The 18,318-nt window shown below is 38.5% G+C and overlaps 3 protein-coding genes across 3 annotated transcripts; 1 reads left to right on the top strand and 2 right to left on the bottom strand.

Annotated features, from left to right (window-relative positions):
- Positions 1-46: 46 nt before the first annotated feature.
- LOC140772997 (glycine-rich RNA-binding protein 4, mitochondrial-like) lies at positions 47-2,215 on the top strand. The gene is made up of 5 exons (XM_073115293.1): positions 47-161; positions 702-852; positions 932-1,000; positions 1,607-1,713; positions 1,858-2,215. Exons 2-5 carry the CDS (start codon positions 717-719, stop codon positions 2,017-2,019), a joined length of 474 nt encoding a protein of 157 aa, XP_072971394.1. The 5' UTR covers positions 47-161; positions 702-716; the 3' UTR covers positions 2,020-2,215.
- Positions 2,216-4,907: 2,692 nt separating this feature from the next.
- Positions 4,908-6,676, bottom strand: LOC140774275 (UDP-glucuronate 4-epimerase 6). The gene is made up of 2 exons (XM_073117197.1): positions 5,495-6,676; positions 4,908-5,383 (listed from the first exon to the last, which is right to left on the bottom strand). Exons 1-2 carry the CDS (start codon positions 6,552-6,554, stop codon positions 5,064-5,066), a joined length of 1,380 nt encoding a protein of 459 aa, XP_072973298.1. The 5' UTR covers positions 6,555-6,676; the 3' UTR covers positions 4,908-5,063.
- A 6,430-nt stretch (positions 6,677-13,106) lies between these two features.
- Positions 13,107-18,202, bottom strand: LOC140773883 (GTP cyclohydrolase 1). The gene is made up of 2 exons (XM_073116661.1): positions 17,829-18,202; positions 13,107-14,767 (listed from the first exon to the last, which is right to left on the bottom strand). The coding sequence occupies exons 1-2, from the start codon at positions 18,037-18,039 to the stop codon at positions 13,518-13,520; spliced, it is 1,461 nt and encodes a 486-aa protein (XP_072972762.1). The 5' UTR covers positions 18,040-18,202; the 3' UTR covers positions 13,107-13,517.
- Between the last annotated feature and the right edge of the window lie 116 nt (positions 18,203-18,318).

Below are 18,318 nucleotides of genomic sequence, written 5' to 3'. Positions count from 1 at the left end.
GAGCCACGTGGTGCGATCAACAGAGGGGACTATAAATTAAGATCACTCGCTCCTTTGCGAAGCCGGTGAGAGGCTTAAACCCTAGACGCCCAAAAACCCTAACCCTCTCCGTCTCTCTCTCTCTCTCTCTCTCTCTCTCTCTCTCTCTGCGATTTCCGAAGGTGATCTTTCTAAAAGTATCAGACGGATTCGTCTGCTATTCTTTTCATGTGTTTGATTGCTTTATATCGAAGCTTCTCTTAGAATATCTCATGCATTAGTCTCCTCTGTTCGCGGTGCGGTAAAAGAGACGATTTTGATGGGGCTTGTGACTTCTGAGTCTGATAAGTCTTCTTCTAAGTCTTGCAAGTTGGTATCTTTAGATGGTATTGTTTGTAGATTTCAGTCGTTAAGTATTCAGTATGTAATATTTAGGTCGGCTACAAACTTTGCTTCGTTTATATTTGGCTTAAATGATAGTAGGTAGAAGATTTTGTCCATTCCGGAACAACTTTACTGCGTATTTAGCGATAACAGTTGCCCCATACTTCTATTTAGTGCAAAATATGTAGACTTTCTCTTGTAGACTATGTAGACTTTCTCTTGGTTGATGTTGCTTATCCCGATAGAAATTTGCAGAAGCTTATGTAGAACGATGTGGCTTTGACAAAAAAAACTATAGTTTGGTGACTAAAAGAGCTGCTGATTTATTTCTCTTGTAGATCCAACAATATTAGATGGCTTTCTCCAACAAACTTGGTAGCCTGTTGAGGCAGGGATGTTTGAAGAATGTGTTGTCTACTGGACCTGTCCCTGGGATGCATATACTTAATTCCATTCGCTATATGTCATCCTCAAAGCTTTTTATTGGAGGTAGGATCCCTTATCCTATATTTATTTTTGTGTGGATGTCTTCATGCTTGAAACTTCATTGTTGTTTTTGGTGTATCAGGGCTTTCTTATGGTACTGATGACCAATCTCTTAAGGAGGCATTCGACGGCTTTGGAAATGTGACCGAAGGTCAGCCATTATCTTTTGTTAATGCTTTTAAAAAAGATAAGTTTAAAATAATAAGGGCTCAAGACTCAGTTGATTGTAATTTATTTTTGCACAAAGCTGAGTATAATTGTAAGCGTAAGATAATTTGCCCGTAGCAGCATATTGTCATCTTGATATCATATTCAATGGAGATAAATATACATAGGGACCCATTAACTATTCCTCATTTACATATAGACTCCCATTTATTTTTCATGACACATTAACCCCCTTAATTATGAAAAATGGATTTCTCATTAAAAGATGGCATGTGATCAATTTCAGGTCTTGTAGAGATTATTTTACTCTATTTTAAAGAAAAGAAAGAAAGTTAAGGGTAAAATAATTATTGGAAGTTTCCCTCAACATCGTAAGAGGGTGGGAGATTTTTTATAGTTCAGAAGGTTAAAGTGTATCAAGAAAAGGATGAGGGAGTGTATGTGATAATGAACAATAATTTAAGGTGTCTTAGTATAATTATCCCTATAGTATATCAATTTTGATTCGAGGATGCTGCATGTACGAACACAATGTAGATGTTATTGAAACATAGATGATCAATGCTATTATCTTGTTGTGATACTGCAGCAAGGATTATCACAGACAGAGACACTGGGAGGTCAAGGGGGTTCGGATTTGTTAACTTTGACAGTGCTGAATCTGCCACCTCAGCTATGTCTAGCATGGACGGCCAGGTTTGCCCTTTTCCCTCTTTTCCCTGCTTGTTATCTATTCATTTTTGCAGTTAGTAGTAGCAGAATTATTTTAGAAAGGTTTGGTATGTGACATTGAAGTATTCATTAGCGTCCTCAATAATTCTATCTTCATCTTATTTGTAGGAACTACATGGCCGGAGTATCCGCGTAAGCTATGCTAATGACAGATCAGCAGGTGGTAGCCGCGGTGCTTATGGTGGTGGCGGTGGTTATGGCGGCGGCGGTGGTTATGGTGGTGGTGGCGGGTATCGAGGTGGATCTACAGGGCAAGATGATGCCTTTTGAGGGGGTGCTCTGGCAAGGGATTTTAGATTCTAGAATCCATGTTGATGGATATTAATCTATCTGAGTGTAGCTGCTTGTTTTAGTTGTCTTTATGTTATTTGTCAGAACATGTTGCTTATTTTACCCCCTAAAAGAAACTTTATGCTTAGTAACTTTTATCTGCAGTATGATATCAATGAAAGTTCAATTTGTACCACATGTTTATGTTGCTTATCATGTAACCCTTGAGTCGAAGGAACTACTGAAGATGGCTTCTGATGAAAATGCCAGGGATGTACAGGCGGGGATTTATGAAGCTGAAACTCATTCTGTTTGTTATGCTGTAGATGGCTCTTTAAAAGCTATGATGAGGACTGCAGTTTACTGGTGTTGCAGTAAAGTTTGGTTTCCATTGGATTTATAATTGGTGGAATTTTTTTAAGGTTAAATGATGGAAGAGTACTTTTGATATAATGTCTGTCTCAGGGAATGGTTTTCTTTATTCAATTAAAAGAAGGGTTTGCAACTCTGCATGCATGCTTCTTTAAAATAAATTATTTATGTATATGCTCTTTAAAAGTTGATATGTGCGTTGGTACCCTCTAAAATGTATATAAGTTAGCTTGCTAAAATGGACAGATACAAGTAAAAATAAGTGTAGAATTCATGTAAAGAGTCATGGTTTTAAGAAGTACTAATACAAAAAATGGTTTTAGATATCATTCATTTTAATAGTTTAATTTAACAGAATTTAGTTCGAAGTAATTGTTCGATAACACGTGTTTCTGTTTCTACGAGGATTAGCTTTCTATCCGAAACCTATATTTAGTGTTGGGTCTCGTGAATGATATGATAAATAGAAAAGGAGGAGGGGCCTCATATTCCAACCGAATTTAATATCAGTTATTTCGGCGCGCATCAAATTCCGTTGAGATAGCAACAAATCCGAACAGAAAACAGCAAATGGTCCAAACTATTTGTAGGTCGCTACTTCCCACCGTATGGCATTAAATTGGCACACTGCACTTTCTATTGCCGTATCGAGTCGTTTAGTTTAGAAGATGGTTGGCATTAACTCTCCCACATCTCATCTTGCCCAACACATTGTAAAGGAACTTTCACAATTGGGGGCTCTGAATTTCCCAATGCGGTAGGTACCTGGTTGGATTTCTTTAGCTACTTATTCTTTTCTTTTTTTTCTTTTTTATTGTGAAACTATGAACCGCTATTCTTATTAGAAAATAAACATTAAATTATTTATACTCTATATTAAAAAAAATTACTTAAATTATTCTACACGTAAACTCATTAATTTGACTTAAGTTATTATATAAATTATCTATCATCTTACTATCTTCATACCTAAGCATGGATTACATACTTATAATAAACAATATTGTTAAATATATTTTATCTTCATGTACTTATGTATAAAGTTATTTTTCTTCTTTGTATTTTAAAAAGTCTCAAATCATTTACTATACTTATAACTAAAGTGAAAGTATTAATTTTTTCGTTAAACTTAACTAAATAACGTCAGGATAACCAAAATGCCCTTAGGAACCAGTTTGAGACTCTTTGAAGTATAGGAGGTAAAGTGATTTTAGACATTAGTACAAATACAGTAAATAAAATATATTTAATTCTAAACAATAATACTTTAATTTAAGCGTATATATCAAATTGAAAATATTTAAGTTAATTTCCATTATGATTCATGCTTTTACCATAACTTTTTGCCACATTAAAAGCTTTAGATTTACTCTATATTAAAAGTATAATTCCAAGGATAAGAATCTAAATTAGCCACTCAAAATTTTCTCTTAATTTGAAAATAAATTATACTAGTAGGAGGAGAGAGAGAGAGGGCAAAATTTAGCAGGACACTTACAACTAATCCAATAAATTCTGCCCAACAGAGATGAAAGATGGTTGGCTGTGTGCATTCCATTTTCATATCCCCAATTGGCAAGCATGGAAGGTAGCTTAAAATTTTAAAAGAAAATGGACAACTTGGTTGCCACCAGCAAATCCCTATCAATTCAATGTGAAGATAGAAACAAGGAAGGAATACTGTGTACTTCTCCAAGTCAACACCATCAACTGATAGACCATTAGATGTTTAGTTAGGCCTCTCTACTCTCTTACCCAAGTCAAACTTCCTCTCATTCTCCAACTTAATTTTCTTCAGTTAAATGCCACTTTTAATATAGTCTTCATTCACTAAGCCTAACTATCTAGCTCGCCTTTTTCCCAGATAATCCCCTCCCTTTATTTAACATATCTTCCAAGGAGAATTGACGAGACACCAACCAACCCTCCCATTTGAGAGACATGCTTCAGATCCAAGGGAGGAGGGGATCCCCTCCCCTCCCCTCCCCTCTTCATCATTTTATTCTTCTCCACTCCAAAAGTTGAGACATTAATTAACATAAAATATATTTTTTTAACAGATTGTTTACAGCTGAGTCCAAATTAGTAAAGGTGTGCTCTGTCCTTCGGCAAATAAAATAGCAGCCCACTAGCGAGTAATGATTAAAGCTCAGGGAGTTAAAACTAAAGGAGGAGAAAGAAAGGGGGCCAATATGCACATATTATAACAATTTAAGAAGAAATAGAAAGAAAATAACAAAAAAAAAAAAAAAGAGTACTGCATGGATTTACATCCCACAGCAAAACCCCCCCCTCCTCCTCCTCTGTTCCAACAAAACGATTAAAAAAAAAGAAAAAAAAAGACAAGAAAATATCCTAAAAATTACACTTTAGAAAAGGAAGGAGGGAGAAGAACCGTGACGTCATCTTTCTTCTGTCCCAGCTCACTCCGCTCCTTTTTTTTTTTTTCCAACCCCAAATTAAAGTTTCCATCCATCTCTCGACTCTCCTTCATGAGAATAATATTAAACTATATATAGATTATTAACATTATCACCCTTTATTCTCCCCCACCTTCTAAGTAATAATATACGTAGCGCCGTAATTATATAATAAAAGGTAATACACAGTTGGATATTTTTTTTCCCACGTACGTGTACGTGTACGTGACACCCACCGACACCACCCCGGTTCTACGCCGATGCTTGTCGATCCACCTTGGATTTAATCATCTTCTTCTTGATGTCTACTCCGTAGTGTTTTACGTACCATTCTACGAATTTCCTCAGCCCGGTGGCGAGGTCGGTGGTCGGCCGGTAGCCGAAGTCCTGCTCCGCCAGGCTCACATTGGCGTGCGTGAACGGCACGTCGCCGTTCCTTGGCAGAGTCACCACCGTCTTCTTCGCCTTCTTACCCAGTAAGTTCTCCAGTATCGTCACCATCTTCGTCACCGGCACTGGCGAAGTGTTCCCGAGGTTGTAAACCCTAAGCTGCGCGGGGCCACGCTTTTTGCCTGGAAGAAAAATTCACATGGTATCAGAGCCGCCGAGCTGTGATTAATTTTGTTGCATTTTTATATGATAAGAAAATTTAAAAAGTTTCGTTTTAGAGGAGTGAGGATTACCGTTGCGGGAGCCAGTGGATTTCTCGGCGGTGTCGAGGGCGCCGAGGCAGCCTCCGACGATGTCGTCGATGTAGGTGAAATCGCGGCGGACGTCGGCGCCATCCTTTGTCTTGAAAAGGGTGATGGGTTTGTTCTCCAAGATGTTCTTGGCGAAGAAGAAGTAGGCCATGTCGGGGCGGCCCCACGGCCCGTAGACGGTGAAGAACCGGAGCCCGGTGATCGACAGGCCGTAGATGTGATTGTAAACGTGCGCAATTTCCTCCCCGGCCTTCTTCGTTGCGGCGTAGAGCGATGCCGGGCGGTCGGTCCGGTGGTGCTCGGAGAAGGGCGTGTCGGAATTGAGGCCGTAGACGGAGGAGGAGGACGCCCAGACCACCGCCGGCTGCGGATCGGCGGCCTTGGCGGCGGTCTCGAAGATGGAGACGAGGCCGGCGACGTTGGACGCCACGTAGGACTGCGGGTTCTTGATGGCGTAGCGGACGCCGGCCTGCGCGGCGAGGTGGAGCACGTGGGAGAAGGGTGCGGCCGCGAAGAGCTCGGCGAGGAGAGCGGCGTCGTTGATGTCGGCTTCAAGGACGAGGATTCCGCGGCCAGCGAGGAGGTTCTGGCGGGCGCGCTTCAGCGAGGGGTCGTAGTAGGAGTTGAAATTATCGAGGCCGACGACGCCGTCGCCGCGATTTTTAAGCGCGAGCGAGCAGTGGGTCCCGACGAAACCTGCGGCTCCGGTGACAAGGACGGAGAGGCCGTCGGGGCGGCTGGGGGCCGCGGACTTGCGAACGGATTTGCGCCAGTTGGAGGATGAGGTAGAAGAAGAGAGAAGACTGCGGTGGGAAGAGTGGGAGGAGGAAGTGGAAGTGGAGAGGTGGAAGGAGTGAGAGAGGAGGGAAGGGTAGTGGAGGGTGAAGAGGAGGACGAGGAGGAGAGTGGTGAGGATGGTGAAGCGGAAGAGGAGGGTGGAGGAGAAGGAGATGAGCTTGGAGCTGTTCACGCGGCGGAGAAGGAGGTAGGAGTTGTACCGCTCCAGCTTCACCGTCTTGCTCGTGTCCGGCGGAGACGCCATTTTAATCTATTTTGGCAATCAGACTCAAGACTGGGAAGTGGAGCTGGAAGTGGAGAGAGGGAAGAGACTAGAGAGGAAGTGATATAGAGAGTGAGAAAGAGGGAAAGTGGGGTCAGTCAAGTGCTGGAAGGTGTAGGTTGGAGGGCACTTTCTTTATAAAATCCTTCTCTTTCTCCTTCTCTCTCTCTCTCTCTCTCTCTCTCTCTCTCTCTCTCTCTCTCTCTCTCTCTCTCTTTCTCTTTATCTTTTCCTCCTCTTAATTAATTTCTTAAATGATTTAGATTTGTCTCCCCTTATCATTTGCATGTGGCGATGTGCATGACATCTGTGACATTTGATTGATATTTTCATCTCTCTCACTCTCTCTTTGACATTAAGGAAACAAACCAATGAATTAATTTAATCGTCCACTTAATTTCGAAATAGAGAATTATATGTATATAAAAAAGTTGGTAATAAATAGTGGGGATTTTCTTTGTGGTGATCGAGTCTATGGACTGCGAGTCACATGCCTCGCCGCGTAATGACAGCAAAGCTCACCACGTGAGCTGGTATCCACTCCCCATCGAGGTACGGTTACCCATCCCTGCCGCACATGCCAGCCTCCTATTCGACTAGGAAAAATAGAAAAAAATCGAGGCTAGTGGTGCGCTTATCGGGATCGAGTACGAATAAATAACTGGGGACCGATAGAGAGTCGTAATAAGATGGAATCGATACGACGGATTAACTCTTCTAATTGCGCCGATAGAACTCGGAATGCCTCGGATTGCGTGCGAGATCCCAATCCTACTCACGCAACTCTATTTGTCGGTAGGTTTTATCTGGAGAGAATTAGCACGACTTCCGAGATAGGTTCCTTTTTTATTAAAACAAATTTAACCTCCAGTTATGAGTTAAAATTCTCAATTAGATAATTCTCCACAAATGGAAGAGAGAGAGAGAGAGAGAGAGAGAGAGAGAGAGAGAGAGAGAGAGAAAGAGACAGGATTGAAGCTGTGTCTAAAGTGTCGGCAAATCGCGATCTTCCCTCAAGATAGGATAACTCCAGGTGGATATAAGTTAGGATAACCCTCAAAACGTGGTCCAATAACATATACATATGAGCCTAATTAATCAGAGATTAGAGGGCGGCCTAATTAATCAGGTAAGCCAACGGACCAGGATGAGATCAATATACGGCTTGAAGTTTAATTCCCAACGGAACACTAACATCCAAAACGTAATAAAAATTAAAGCCAAAACCCTGATTAAGATGGAAATTATCTTTATCTTTGGACCACAATATGGACAAAGTGAATCTTAATCTTACAACATAGAATACTTGATTCTTATTTTAACGATCAAAATTGAGATCAACCAAAGTTTAGTTTCTACACAAATTAACATCACTTCTCTGATAAGGACAGTAGAGAAAATGACCACTAACTTTTCGACAAACGGTTAGGGCACCCCAGTGGAATATCTCTCAAGGTGTGGCCTAATTAGGTCATTTGCCAAGGTACATAGAATACATATATATATATATATATATCCTCCAAAGTTATGCTAGAATAGTTAGGAATTAATCTCCCATGCATTAATAGTATCAATCAGCAGTAACCTTTCTGCAACACTCTCAATTCAGCTTTGTCATGAAGGTACTACACTATACTTGTTAAAATTGTCATAGTTATTATTATTGATTTATTAACCACACTGGTTAATGTATGCATTAGTGAAAAGAAGTAATGTAGCAATAAAGAGAACTGTTTCATTTCACAATCGTATTCAATTGAATAGGATCTCTCTCACATGGTATCCATAGAAGAGATGCACATGGTGGTGCCCATACTTCCATTCCACAAAATTGACACTCAGGTACTCTCTTGAACAACCTTGTGAAGTACTGAAAGCTAATTGTATGTGTTGCATTCCATATTCCACACCCTCTTATTTTGGAGGATATCCCTAGGTTTTGTACTGAATCATAGACTGTACGTGTTGATGCATTTAAGTTGATTTCTTAGGGAGGAGGGGGGATAATTATTCACACATGCATGCATTCATGCATGCATGCATGCCCCTATTGCATAGGACCCACATAGAGTGCCAGAAGAAGAAGATGGGAATAAGCTAGTCTGAGAAGGATATGGCAAACGTTTTTATTTACTCTTCTTCCAGGTAGCAGATTTAAGAGCTTTGTCTGCTTACAGAGACCTGTCGATATAGGTCTTTGTCTTGACTGTTCTTGTCCTCTGTAGTTATTTATTACAGAACATCTATCAATAATTGAGGAACATCAAGTGCTAACTTCAGAAAGGTTAGACTCTGAATCAAGTTTAAAAGATACAAGCGTTGTTATAGAATGGATCCAGGTGAAGAGACCTTTGTTGCTTGCTTTCTTTTAATCAGAACTTCAAGTGTTGTTGTATTATATATATAAACTAAGATCTACATGCTGTGAAGTGAAATACATTGGGTATTGGGTATCTAGCAGAGAGAGGTAGATCCAATCTCCAGCCTAGAAGAGCCAAAGTTTAGAGATCCTCACAGTGTGATTGTTAACCAAGTTGGGGCATCCTAATAATGCGAAGAGATGGACCCCAAAGTTTCAGAACTTTGCGTCTCTCGACAGAATCTTATAACATCTTTTAATTAGCTCACTGGGGTCTGTCCACCATCGACAATCTAATAATAATCCAGCACAGTAGATATATTAGAGCATATTAGACGTTTGGTTATAAAAGAAGAAGAAGAAGAAGAAGAAGAAGAAGAAGAAGAGTAAATCATCAAATAATATTTAAAAGAGTTTCTTTCTTTTTTTTACGAGTGACCATGTACGACCTCTCCATCATCGACGACCATACGTGATCGAGCTGTGAATAGTCTCTTTCTTTCAAGTGTTTATAGTAGAATTGACTTCGATTCTAACATATGGATGGATAGAAGGAAAAGGGAAAAAGAAAAAGAAAAAAGAGAGGGGAGACTTCATCGGACAAGACAAGCTTTTACGCGCTGGCTATCGATCCCACCACCACTCGGATAAATCCGGAGGCTTCTGTCGGTGGTGGCCACGTTTGACGGTCGCGTTGGAGGAGATGAGACACGCGCATTGTACCGAACTCGGGGATGCGCTGCTCCGTCGGCTGTAGGAAATTTGGCAGTCCCCTCTCTCTTCTTTTCATTCCAGACCCTACCTTTTCGTTTATTTTAAGAAATACACCAAACTGTTATAAAAAAAACATAATATTGGGTGTGAAATGAAACAAAAAAAAAGTTGGCAATAATGGTCAAATGAACACCTAACACAGTGAATCCAACCAAACAAGGAGTTTGAAATCCTCCTAACAATATACAAATGCTTCTGAGACAGAGGATAAAAGATATAATCATCTGAACAGGAAACCGACATAATGCTGGAAGACACCATTGCTCTTGCTCCATGACAAAAAGGGTACCTTGACAATTAAAATTAAAAAAGAGAAATGCTAAAAGACACAACTGTTCTATTAAAATTTTTCATTACGAGTACGAAATTGAGCAGAGGAGATGAAGACAAAAGACAGCGAAAGAAAGAAGCTACAGAGAACAAAGCTTTGAAAACGTGAGCTCAGTCATGATGAAACTGTAGGAATAATCTGAAATGATGTTGCATTATGTGCCTCCCTCCCAGGTGAAGAAAAAGAATTAAAAAAATAAATCTTTCCATTTCTTTTCTTCGGACAGAAATACTACCTACGTTTGTTCTTCGTCATTTGATCGACTCTGTTTTTCTTTTTACATTTATGATATACTAAACCTTTGGTTATTAGTTTTGATCACATAGACTAGCCAGCATTCAGCATTCACATAGAAAGGAATTCTTTCATACCTTCCTCTAAGTTTTCTTCTCAACAGTGCTCCTTTCATCCATTTTAAAGAAAACACTCAAAATTACTCCTGTTTTAAGTTTTTGTCTCCTAAGTGCTCCTTTCATTTATTAGAGGAAACTCTATCGGATCTTTCTTTAGCTTTTCCTCTCTAGTCGTGCTTTCCCATTCACTAATCTTGTTTGGTTTGTGGCTAACCCCAAACTCGATTAGTTAGTCTTATTTCTCAGCCTTAATTTTTTGAAGAGTAAATTTGATTAGATATGAAAAGATAAAAAATATTTAGTTACTGAACCAGTTTAAGAGTCCCTAAAACAGTTTAGAGGGGTCCCTAGATTTAAAACAAACAAAGGGTTTTAGGATAGCTCACCTAAATCGTCCTCTAGGTCTTCCTTCCGAGCCATGTCATTCTTCAAAATGAAAACCGTTATAGTTGCTATGTCACAATCTCTCTCTCTCTCAAATGTTCTTGGTCTCTAAACAGAAATTTATGCGCAAAATGCAACGTTAAAAAAAAAATTCCATTCTTATTAGGCGAAAAATAATCTTTCTTCTTTCCCAGTAGGTTTTCTTCTTTGCCCTAAGGAGAAGGAATACAATGAAGGTGAGCCACAAAAGAAATATACAAACAAATTAGTAAATGTTTTCTGATATTTCAAAATTTAGGTTTTGAAATTTTTTTTTAAACAATACCATTCTGCTATGTTTTATTAAGTTAAAATTAACCTGAGGATATTTTTAAAGACTTACAATGAATTCAATATAGACAGGTGGAAATAGAAGGAGAAAAGGAGGGGTCAAAACTAAAATAATACAAAATAGAAAGGCACAAAATAAATAAATAAAAATTCCAAAAACAATATGCATTGCTTATCTTACTCCCTATATCTGGCAATCCCTGGTTCCCTTCTATAGTCAAACAACAAGAGAATGAAGCAACAGGAAGAAATTTCAGTGGTAGACATGAGGACCTATGTGTTAGATCTTGTTATCCACACTACTAGTAAGAAGTTCCTACAAAGTATACTCAGAGGGAGCAAATAAGTCTATGGATCTACTCTCATGGATCCCTTAAATTCTCAAGTACAGAAATAGAAAATTAAACATAAGAGAGACAGAGAGAGAGAGGGATAAGGAAAGAAGATAAGAGGAAACATGGTTGTAACTTGGAATTTGGAAAGACACATTCATTTCATCAAAGAGAGATTCCTGACAGGGTTGACCCACTGTCAGATGCTTACACATGGTGGGGATTATGAATGAGACTGGTGTAGTGGAAGGCTTAATTGTTTGGTTGCCTTGCATTCCCATTGGGCAGTCTTCGGATGATGCTCTCTGCCCTACCCTTAGTCCCATATTTCTATTTCAACAGGGCATTTCAATCCAAAAGATTCTTGACCCTCTCTAATGAAGTGATACATGTTTTTTCTAATTATTAAGGCAAAGATTTATCAGTACAAAGAGGCCTGAAGACGAAGAGAAAAAAAAAAAAAATAGAACATAAAGTGTCGGCAGAGCAACTTGTAGAGAAGATATTTTTCAGCATACACTTCGCCACTAAACAGTGTTTCCTACCTAATGTTATTCACAAATAACGCTAGAGCTTATTCTACTATTGTCAACAAGATTAAAGAATGAGGTAATAATATTAGTACTAGACACATCAATAACAGCAGAAACAGAGCAAGTGAAAGAACATCAGTAACATGCTAGTACAAGTAGTAAAGGTAATTCTGGCAAAAGTATTGTGAGTAGCTAAGCTGGTCAAACACTTAATAGAGATCCAGAAAATCGATTTGACAAAATCCCCAGTTTGAAGATTGGGATGGAAATCGATTTAATCATGGGTGCATTGTGGAAACATGATTTATTGATTCACAATCTATGTTGGAAATGCACCTAATAATTCATATCACTGTCAGATCAATCAAATATGGGGTTCATATGAAAGACATTCTTACCACAGTAATAAAAACTTACTGCTGTAATTTGTTTTCTTATAAGTAACCACTATAATTTGTTCTTCAATTTCGAAGTGACACAGGTTCAGTCACATGGAAGATTAAGCAACTCAATTAGAAGGCAGTATGTAATTTAATTTATGAGAACAAACTAGAGTTCATCTAAATCTTGAAAATGGAGCTTGGAAACTGTAGGTGACGATTGGTTCAATAGGAAGGAATCTATTCTGAAGATCTCATTTGATTTAAGTAGCCCCAAATTATTCTTTTCATTTTATTTAATGACTTCAAATTTTCCAATATGAAGAATTCCGGAAGATCTATCACTGTACAAACCTGAATCCATATAAACCATACTGATGTTCAAATAATAAATTCACCGCCCAATCTAGTTACACCTACCACCAAGAAAGTTCAACCAGAAAGCACTCAAAACCTTTATATGGCAACATGGCAATTCTTACTGTACTTGCAAGAGAGCAGTTTAGATAGAACTCAAATGTTAAACACTTCATTACCTCAAGAGCAGAACTTAAATTGTTCTACAAGATTCTGATAAGAAGTATCTTACCGTGATTTTTCCAAACATGAAATGTAACCTGATGCAGTTCAAGGTGAATGTTTTCTTGTGATAAGCACAGCTATAGCATTCTGGTTTCAAGTATCAACTACATCAAGTTGCACAAGTTTCAACCTTAACTCAGACAATAATGCAATTAGGAGATGCCACTCTTATGAGGTGATATGCCAAAGAATATTTTATAAACCAGGAACGATGGTAAGTTGGTAACATCCTCTCTGATTATGATGGGACAATTAGCTTAATGAAATGTAACACAGAAGAAAAGTAATAATACACCAGAGGAAACTGAACCACTTCTCACCATTCTCTCTTTATGGAATTCTAGTTTGATGAGGAGTAACATACTTTAAAAATCAGTCCTCCAGTGTCATTGTCCTGGTCAGTCAGACTTTTGACTGCTTTCCGGTGCACCAAAAAATCCCAAGTTGCAAATTTATGAGAATTCATGCTATAGCTGGAGAGAACTCTTGCTAAACGTAATATATCCTGCGATGCTTTACGAACAAGATGGCAGGAAGAAAATATCCGGAATTGTCAGATAAAAATTCAAATATCTAGCGTGGAAAATCTATCCCCCTACAGCAGTAGTATTTGAAATGGTCTGTAAAAACAATGCCTTGGCTGCATGATCAATTGAAAACTGGCCCATAACTGCAATGGTGGCAGTGCTACTTCTGACCTTCTCAATCCCCCTTGATATCATGCAGATGTGGTTAGCTTCCACAACAACAATCACTCCTACACTAAAAACAGAATAGACTGCTTCTGCTATCTGCCTTGTGAGCCTCTCCTGCACTTGGAGTTTGCAGCCATAAAAATGAACCAAAGATTGTAAAACAGATCGCTCAATTCCTTTACCATTTTCCTCATCAAAGTAGCCTATGTGCACCACTCCATAGAATGGCAGAAGATGATGCTCACATTGAGAACAGAAAGACAGATTCATTGTTGAACGAATCTCAGTTAGACCATTAGCAACTTCACCATTTTTCATAGGCAAGTTCAGTTTATCAAGACTAAAACCATTCAGCTTCATTTCCAGGTTGGAAGTCTTAAAATTCATCAGCCACTGCACATAACGGTAAGGGGTGGCCACAAGTTCTTCCCTTGAGGGGTCCTCACCAAGAGATTGAATAATTGTGCGTACTGCAGAAATCATAGCAGGGTAAGTAACTACTGCCTTGGAAGAGATCCTACAGTTAATGGTGCTCCTCATGCTATGCCCATTGCAGAGGGGCATCTCTAGAGACTTTGATGGGCACCAAGAGTGAAAGGTGGAGCAGTTAATATTGTTCATATCCATGTTTATTCCCCTTAACTTAAGAACAGCCAAGAAGTCATCCCAGAGAGAGCTGTTTTTATCCTCAAAAACTCCAGAACAGGATGAGGATGAAGTTGGAACCCAACCTTGCATGTCCAATTTGGATGAATGCCCTTGGTTAGATCTGCATCTTACATTTTCTGGAAATTGTATGTGCCAACACTGAAGAGCAACAGCTACACCAGCAGGTTTTATACTGCATTGAAGGGCGGCACAGACTTCGTTAGCTAGTCTTTGTGGGTCTTGAAGTCTCTTTGCGAAGATATCTGCTACTCTAGAAAGCTTGCTTAAACCCACCACCCGTTTCCCTGATGGGACGTAACCAACATGGCACTGAACACCAAATGGAAGCAAGCAAGATGCACAATAGGAGAAAAGATCAATGTCGCGAACAACAACCAACCCTCCAGTTCCTCCTGCACAACCTGTCCCCTTGTCAAGGCCAGCTTCTGGAAATAGAGCACCTTGCACGATCTCCCTCACTTTTTGCCTATAACCTAAAAAACAAAGTATTGGGGTTAACTACAACATCGTAGAGCTCATGAGGTTTATTCTTGTTGGAGAATTGTAGTGAAATGATACCATATTATAAATAAAGCTACAAAGAGTTAAACACTGTCTAAGCATGAACAAGGTAGAAAGACCAATTATGAACAGAAATTTCCAAGCACCAAGAACATAGATGCTTCATATTAAGCTTACAATTCATAATGTGCAAGGAGAACATGAGATTGATATGCACATATCGTGTGCCCTAGCCTATATACCTCGATAGAGGTTCTACACTTTTAGTTCCAAGTTATTTTCAAAGCTAAAGAAGCACAATATACTGCACAGTCATAGTGAAGCCTTAAAATGCGAAAAGGATAGGTAGGAAGAAAGATAATAGAAGAGAAACAGAGAGAGAGAGAGAGAGAGAGAGAGAGAGAGAGAAAGAGAGGTCAGACATGGGGGAAGAGAAGCAAGCCTCTTCTTGTATTTGTATTTCTTCAAACCTCATGAGTTTAAGTTTTGATGAATAAACATAACTCAATTTGACTTGTACTTCTAATTAACTACTTTTAGTTTGACTACTCAATTTGATTTGTGGACAAAATCATTTATCCAGATGCCACTAATTCATCTTATATCTCTTGATTCAGGCAAGCACTATAAGAAAACAATTGAAACAAAGTGAATTGAGAGAAAATTTGCTTCTTAGATACTTTCCATTTTAGCCTAGTTAGTAATCACCCCTTATGATCTTTTACTCAAACATGGCACATCTTCAAACTTTGTGTTGCCAAAGTGCATCTTTTGCTTTATAACTATTACACACTAAGAACTAGTTACACAAGTAAGAAAACTTAAAACTCCATCTTTTCGTTAAAATTATAAACTTCTAGAAGCATCACCTCCCAACTTGAAGTTTCATATAAGTGAGATCATGCATATGCCTCATTTGATGAATAGTTAGTCTAGTCTATCTTGGATCAAGGTTGTCATGCAAGAAACTACCTCTTTACAAATAGAAAATTTTAAATCCTATAATTTCCTGCCCTGTGATATATGAGACATCTGAAGTGTGCTTTCAACCCTCCAAAACATCATAAATCTATCATACATAATCTTTATTCTAGTTCCACTACTAACTACATTAGGGAAAACTCCAACTTTCTGACATCAAACTGGAACACAAGGAATAGTTTATCCAACTGAAAAAGAAACAATAAACTGGCACACAAGGAAAAGTTGTTCCTACTTAAAAAGAAAATAAGTAGGACAATACGAGCAGAAGTGACTTCAGCAGAAAGTTGGCGACAAATTAACAAAGATAAGTAGGTTTTGGGAGGTAAATGAAAGCAAAAGGAAGAAAGCAAGAGAAAATGGAGAAATTTGTTAAGTTAAGTGAGTCATTTAAAAAATAATCAACAAAGAACTCAAAATAGTTAAGAAATAAGTAAAGGAAAAGGACAGATGTATCATTCATAAAACTTCTACGTAGAACAATATTGTAAACAGTAATAAATTACTCCACACATGAATAGTACCAGCTCCAAAACTTTCCTTTTTCCCTTTGTCCAGATAATTGAGAGCCCAATTTAACATATGGTGTTGCCATACTATCAAAAACTCAAAAAATAGTCCTATCATATGAATGGATGTATAATGCATGATACAAAGCCAGGGGAAATGGTAAATAAACCTCATCACTACATTTATCTAAAGCCAAAAGACAGCTAAACCAAAATTATATTAAGTGAAGTGGCTATGCACGCAAACATTTTGATGTTCTCAATTGCATTGTAATTTGTAAAGCCTGTCAAGAGATTCGCAAGAACACTCTCTTCCCTGCATAATGCTTTATCAGTTTATCTAACACAAACTAGTTATTGAATGATGATTGTAAACTTCACTACTTTCTTTCGCATAAGGCATTAGACAATGAGTGGTCCTTCACTACTCTCACATAAGGTGATGAATAGTGATCATCCTGCTCCATAAGCATAATAAATGTTTTAGAATGGATTAAATTAGAGATCAATATTGGTTTATTATAGCATACCAAATAAATGGATTAAATCAGAGATCGTTATTGGTTTATTACAGCATACCAAATAAATGGATCTTCTTTTTGAAAAATGCTTAAGCAATACATGGAGCCCACTTGCAGTCCTAGAAATAAGTGGGCATTAAAAACTCGTCCTTTTCTGGTTGGTTGTACACTAGCAGTAAAGTGCAGTTATTACAACTGCTTACAACTCATCAGCTGCTAGGAACAGAAATCTCTACAGATTGAAAATTCCATGCTCTTTGATGATGTCTAGGATTGACATCTGAGATAGCATAAAACATACATTCTTATCCTAAGTTCAAAAAGATATCCTATAAGTAGTTCAGAAATTAAGCAAGATTATAAATAAAATACTAAGAAATAATGATCTGTAAAAGAAATGAAAAATAAAAACTTTTGATTAACTTCATTTAGAGGGCTACAAGTTTTGAAGCTTCCTTCTAAGCTCTATTTATGATAATCGACAATTACATATCAAAGAGCACAAAGATAGCAAACCAACCAACAGAAAACAATTTGCATGTAAAACGAAACACAAATAAGTTCGACAAACATACATCAGAATCATAAAATGCACTGAGATCAAATTTCACATTTAAGATATGAAAGAGAAAACACTACCAAGAAAAACTACCAAAATATAGAATATCTACTAACACAAAATTATGGTTCCCTGAGAGAACATGACACCATAAAGAAAACAAGCATATAACCAACCGACGGACAGTCTGACACATACTATAAACATATGACCAACCTAAAAGATACTAGAAACGAAAAGGTTAGATACAAACAAGTAAAGCCATCCATCTAACTATCCTATTAAGTCAAGATTACCATATATCCAACAAACCCACATATGGACACAGGTAAAAATCCGATCTTTTCCCGACCCGCATCGGTTCCATTACGTAACGAGCTAAAGATCCCTTTTATTAAATATATCAAATCAAGGACAACAACCCAACAGATCAAAGCAAGAGAAAACGAATTCTTTTTTTCACCTCTCGTTCCCTCCCTAAACGCCTTGGCGACGCGCTGCGGCGTCCTCTTGAGGCCCTCCCTCTCGTGGTCCTCTCCAAGCCCTTGCAAGAGAACCTTCACGGCCTCGTCGATGGCCGCGGCAGATCCGGATCCATTATCCACCTCCTCCTCGAGCCTGACTCCATTCTCCTCCAGCTCTTCCTCTAAGCAACCCCCCTCCAGAGCTCCCATCGACGACCTACGAGAGGAAACTTTGGAGAGAGAGAGAGAGAGAGGAAAAGAGAGGCGGGGATTGGATTTGGAAGGAGAGCCACCAAACTTGAAGATGTGCGACCCCGCCCCAACCTTTGGAGGGAGTCTTTTACTAACAAGGCACTACGAAGAAAAAGTAAAACCCAAGCTCAACCGATACCTCTGAAAAATAAAATATAAATTATATAACACCCTATATTTTTATCATTTTCCTATTTACACTTTTCGGATTTGTAAATTAATCCCTCCTTTTTCTCT

Source organism: Typha angustifolia, chromosome 13 (assembly GCF_048772165.1).
Source record: "Typha angustifolia cultivar Huaian chromosome 13, ASM4877216v1, whole genome shotgun sequence".
In the NCBI taxonomy this organism is placed as follows: domain Eukaryota; kingdom Viridiplantae; phylum Streptophyta; class Magnoliopsida; order Poales; family Typhaceae; genus Typha; species Typha angustifolia.
This window is presented reverse-complemented; position numbering and strand designations above follow the sequence as displayed.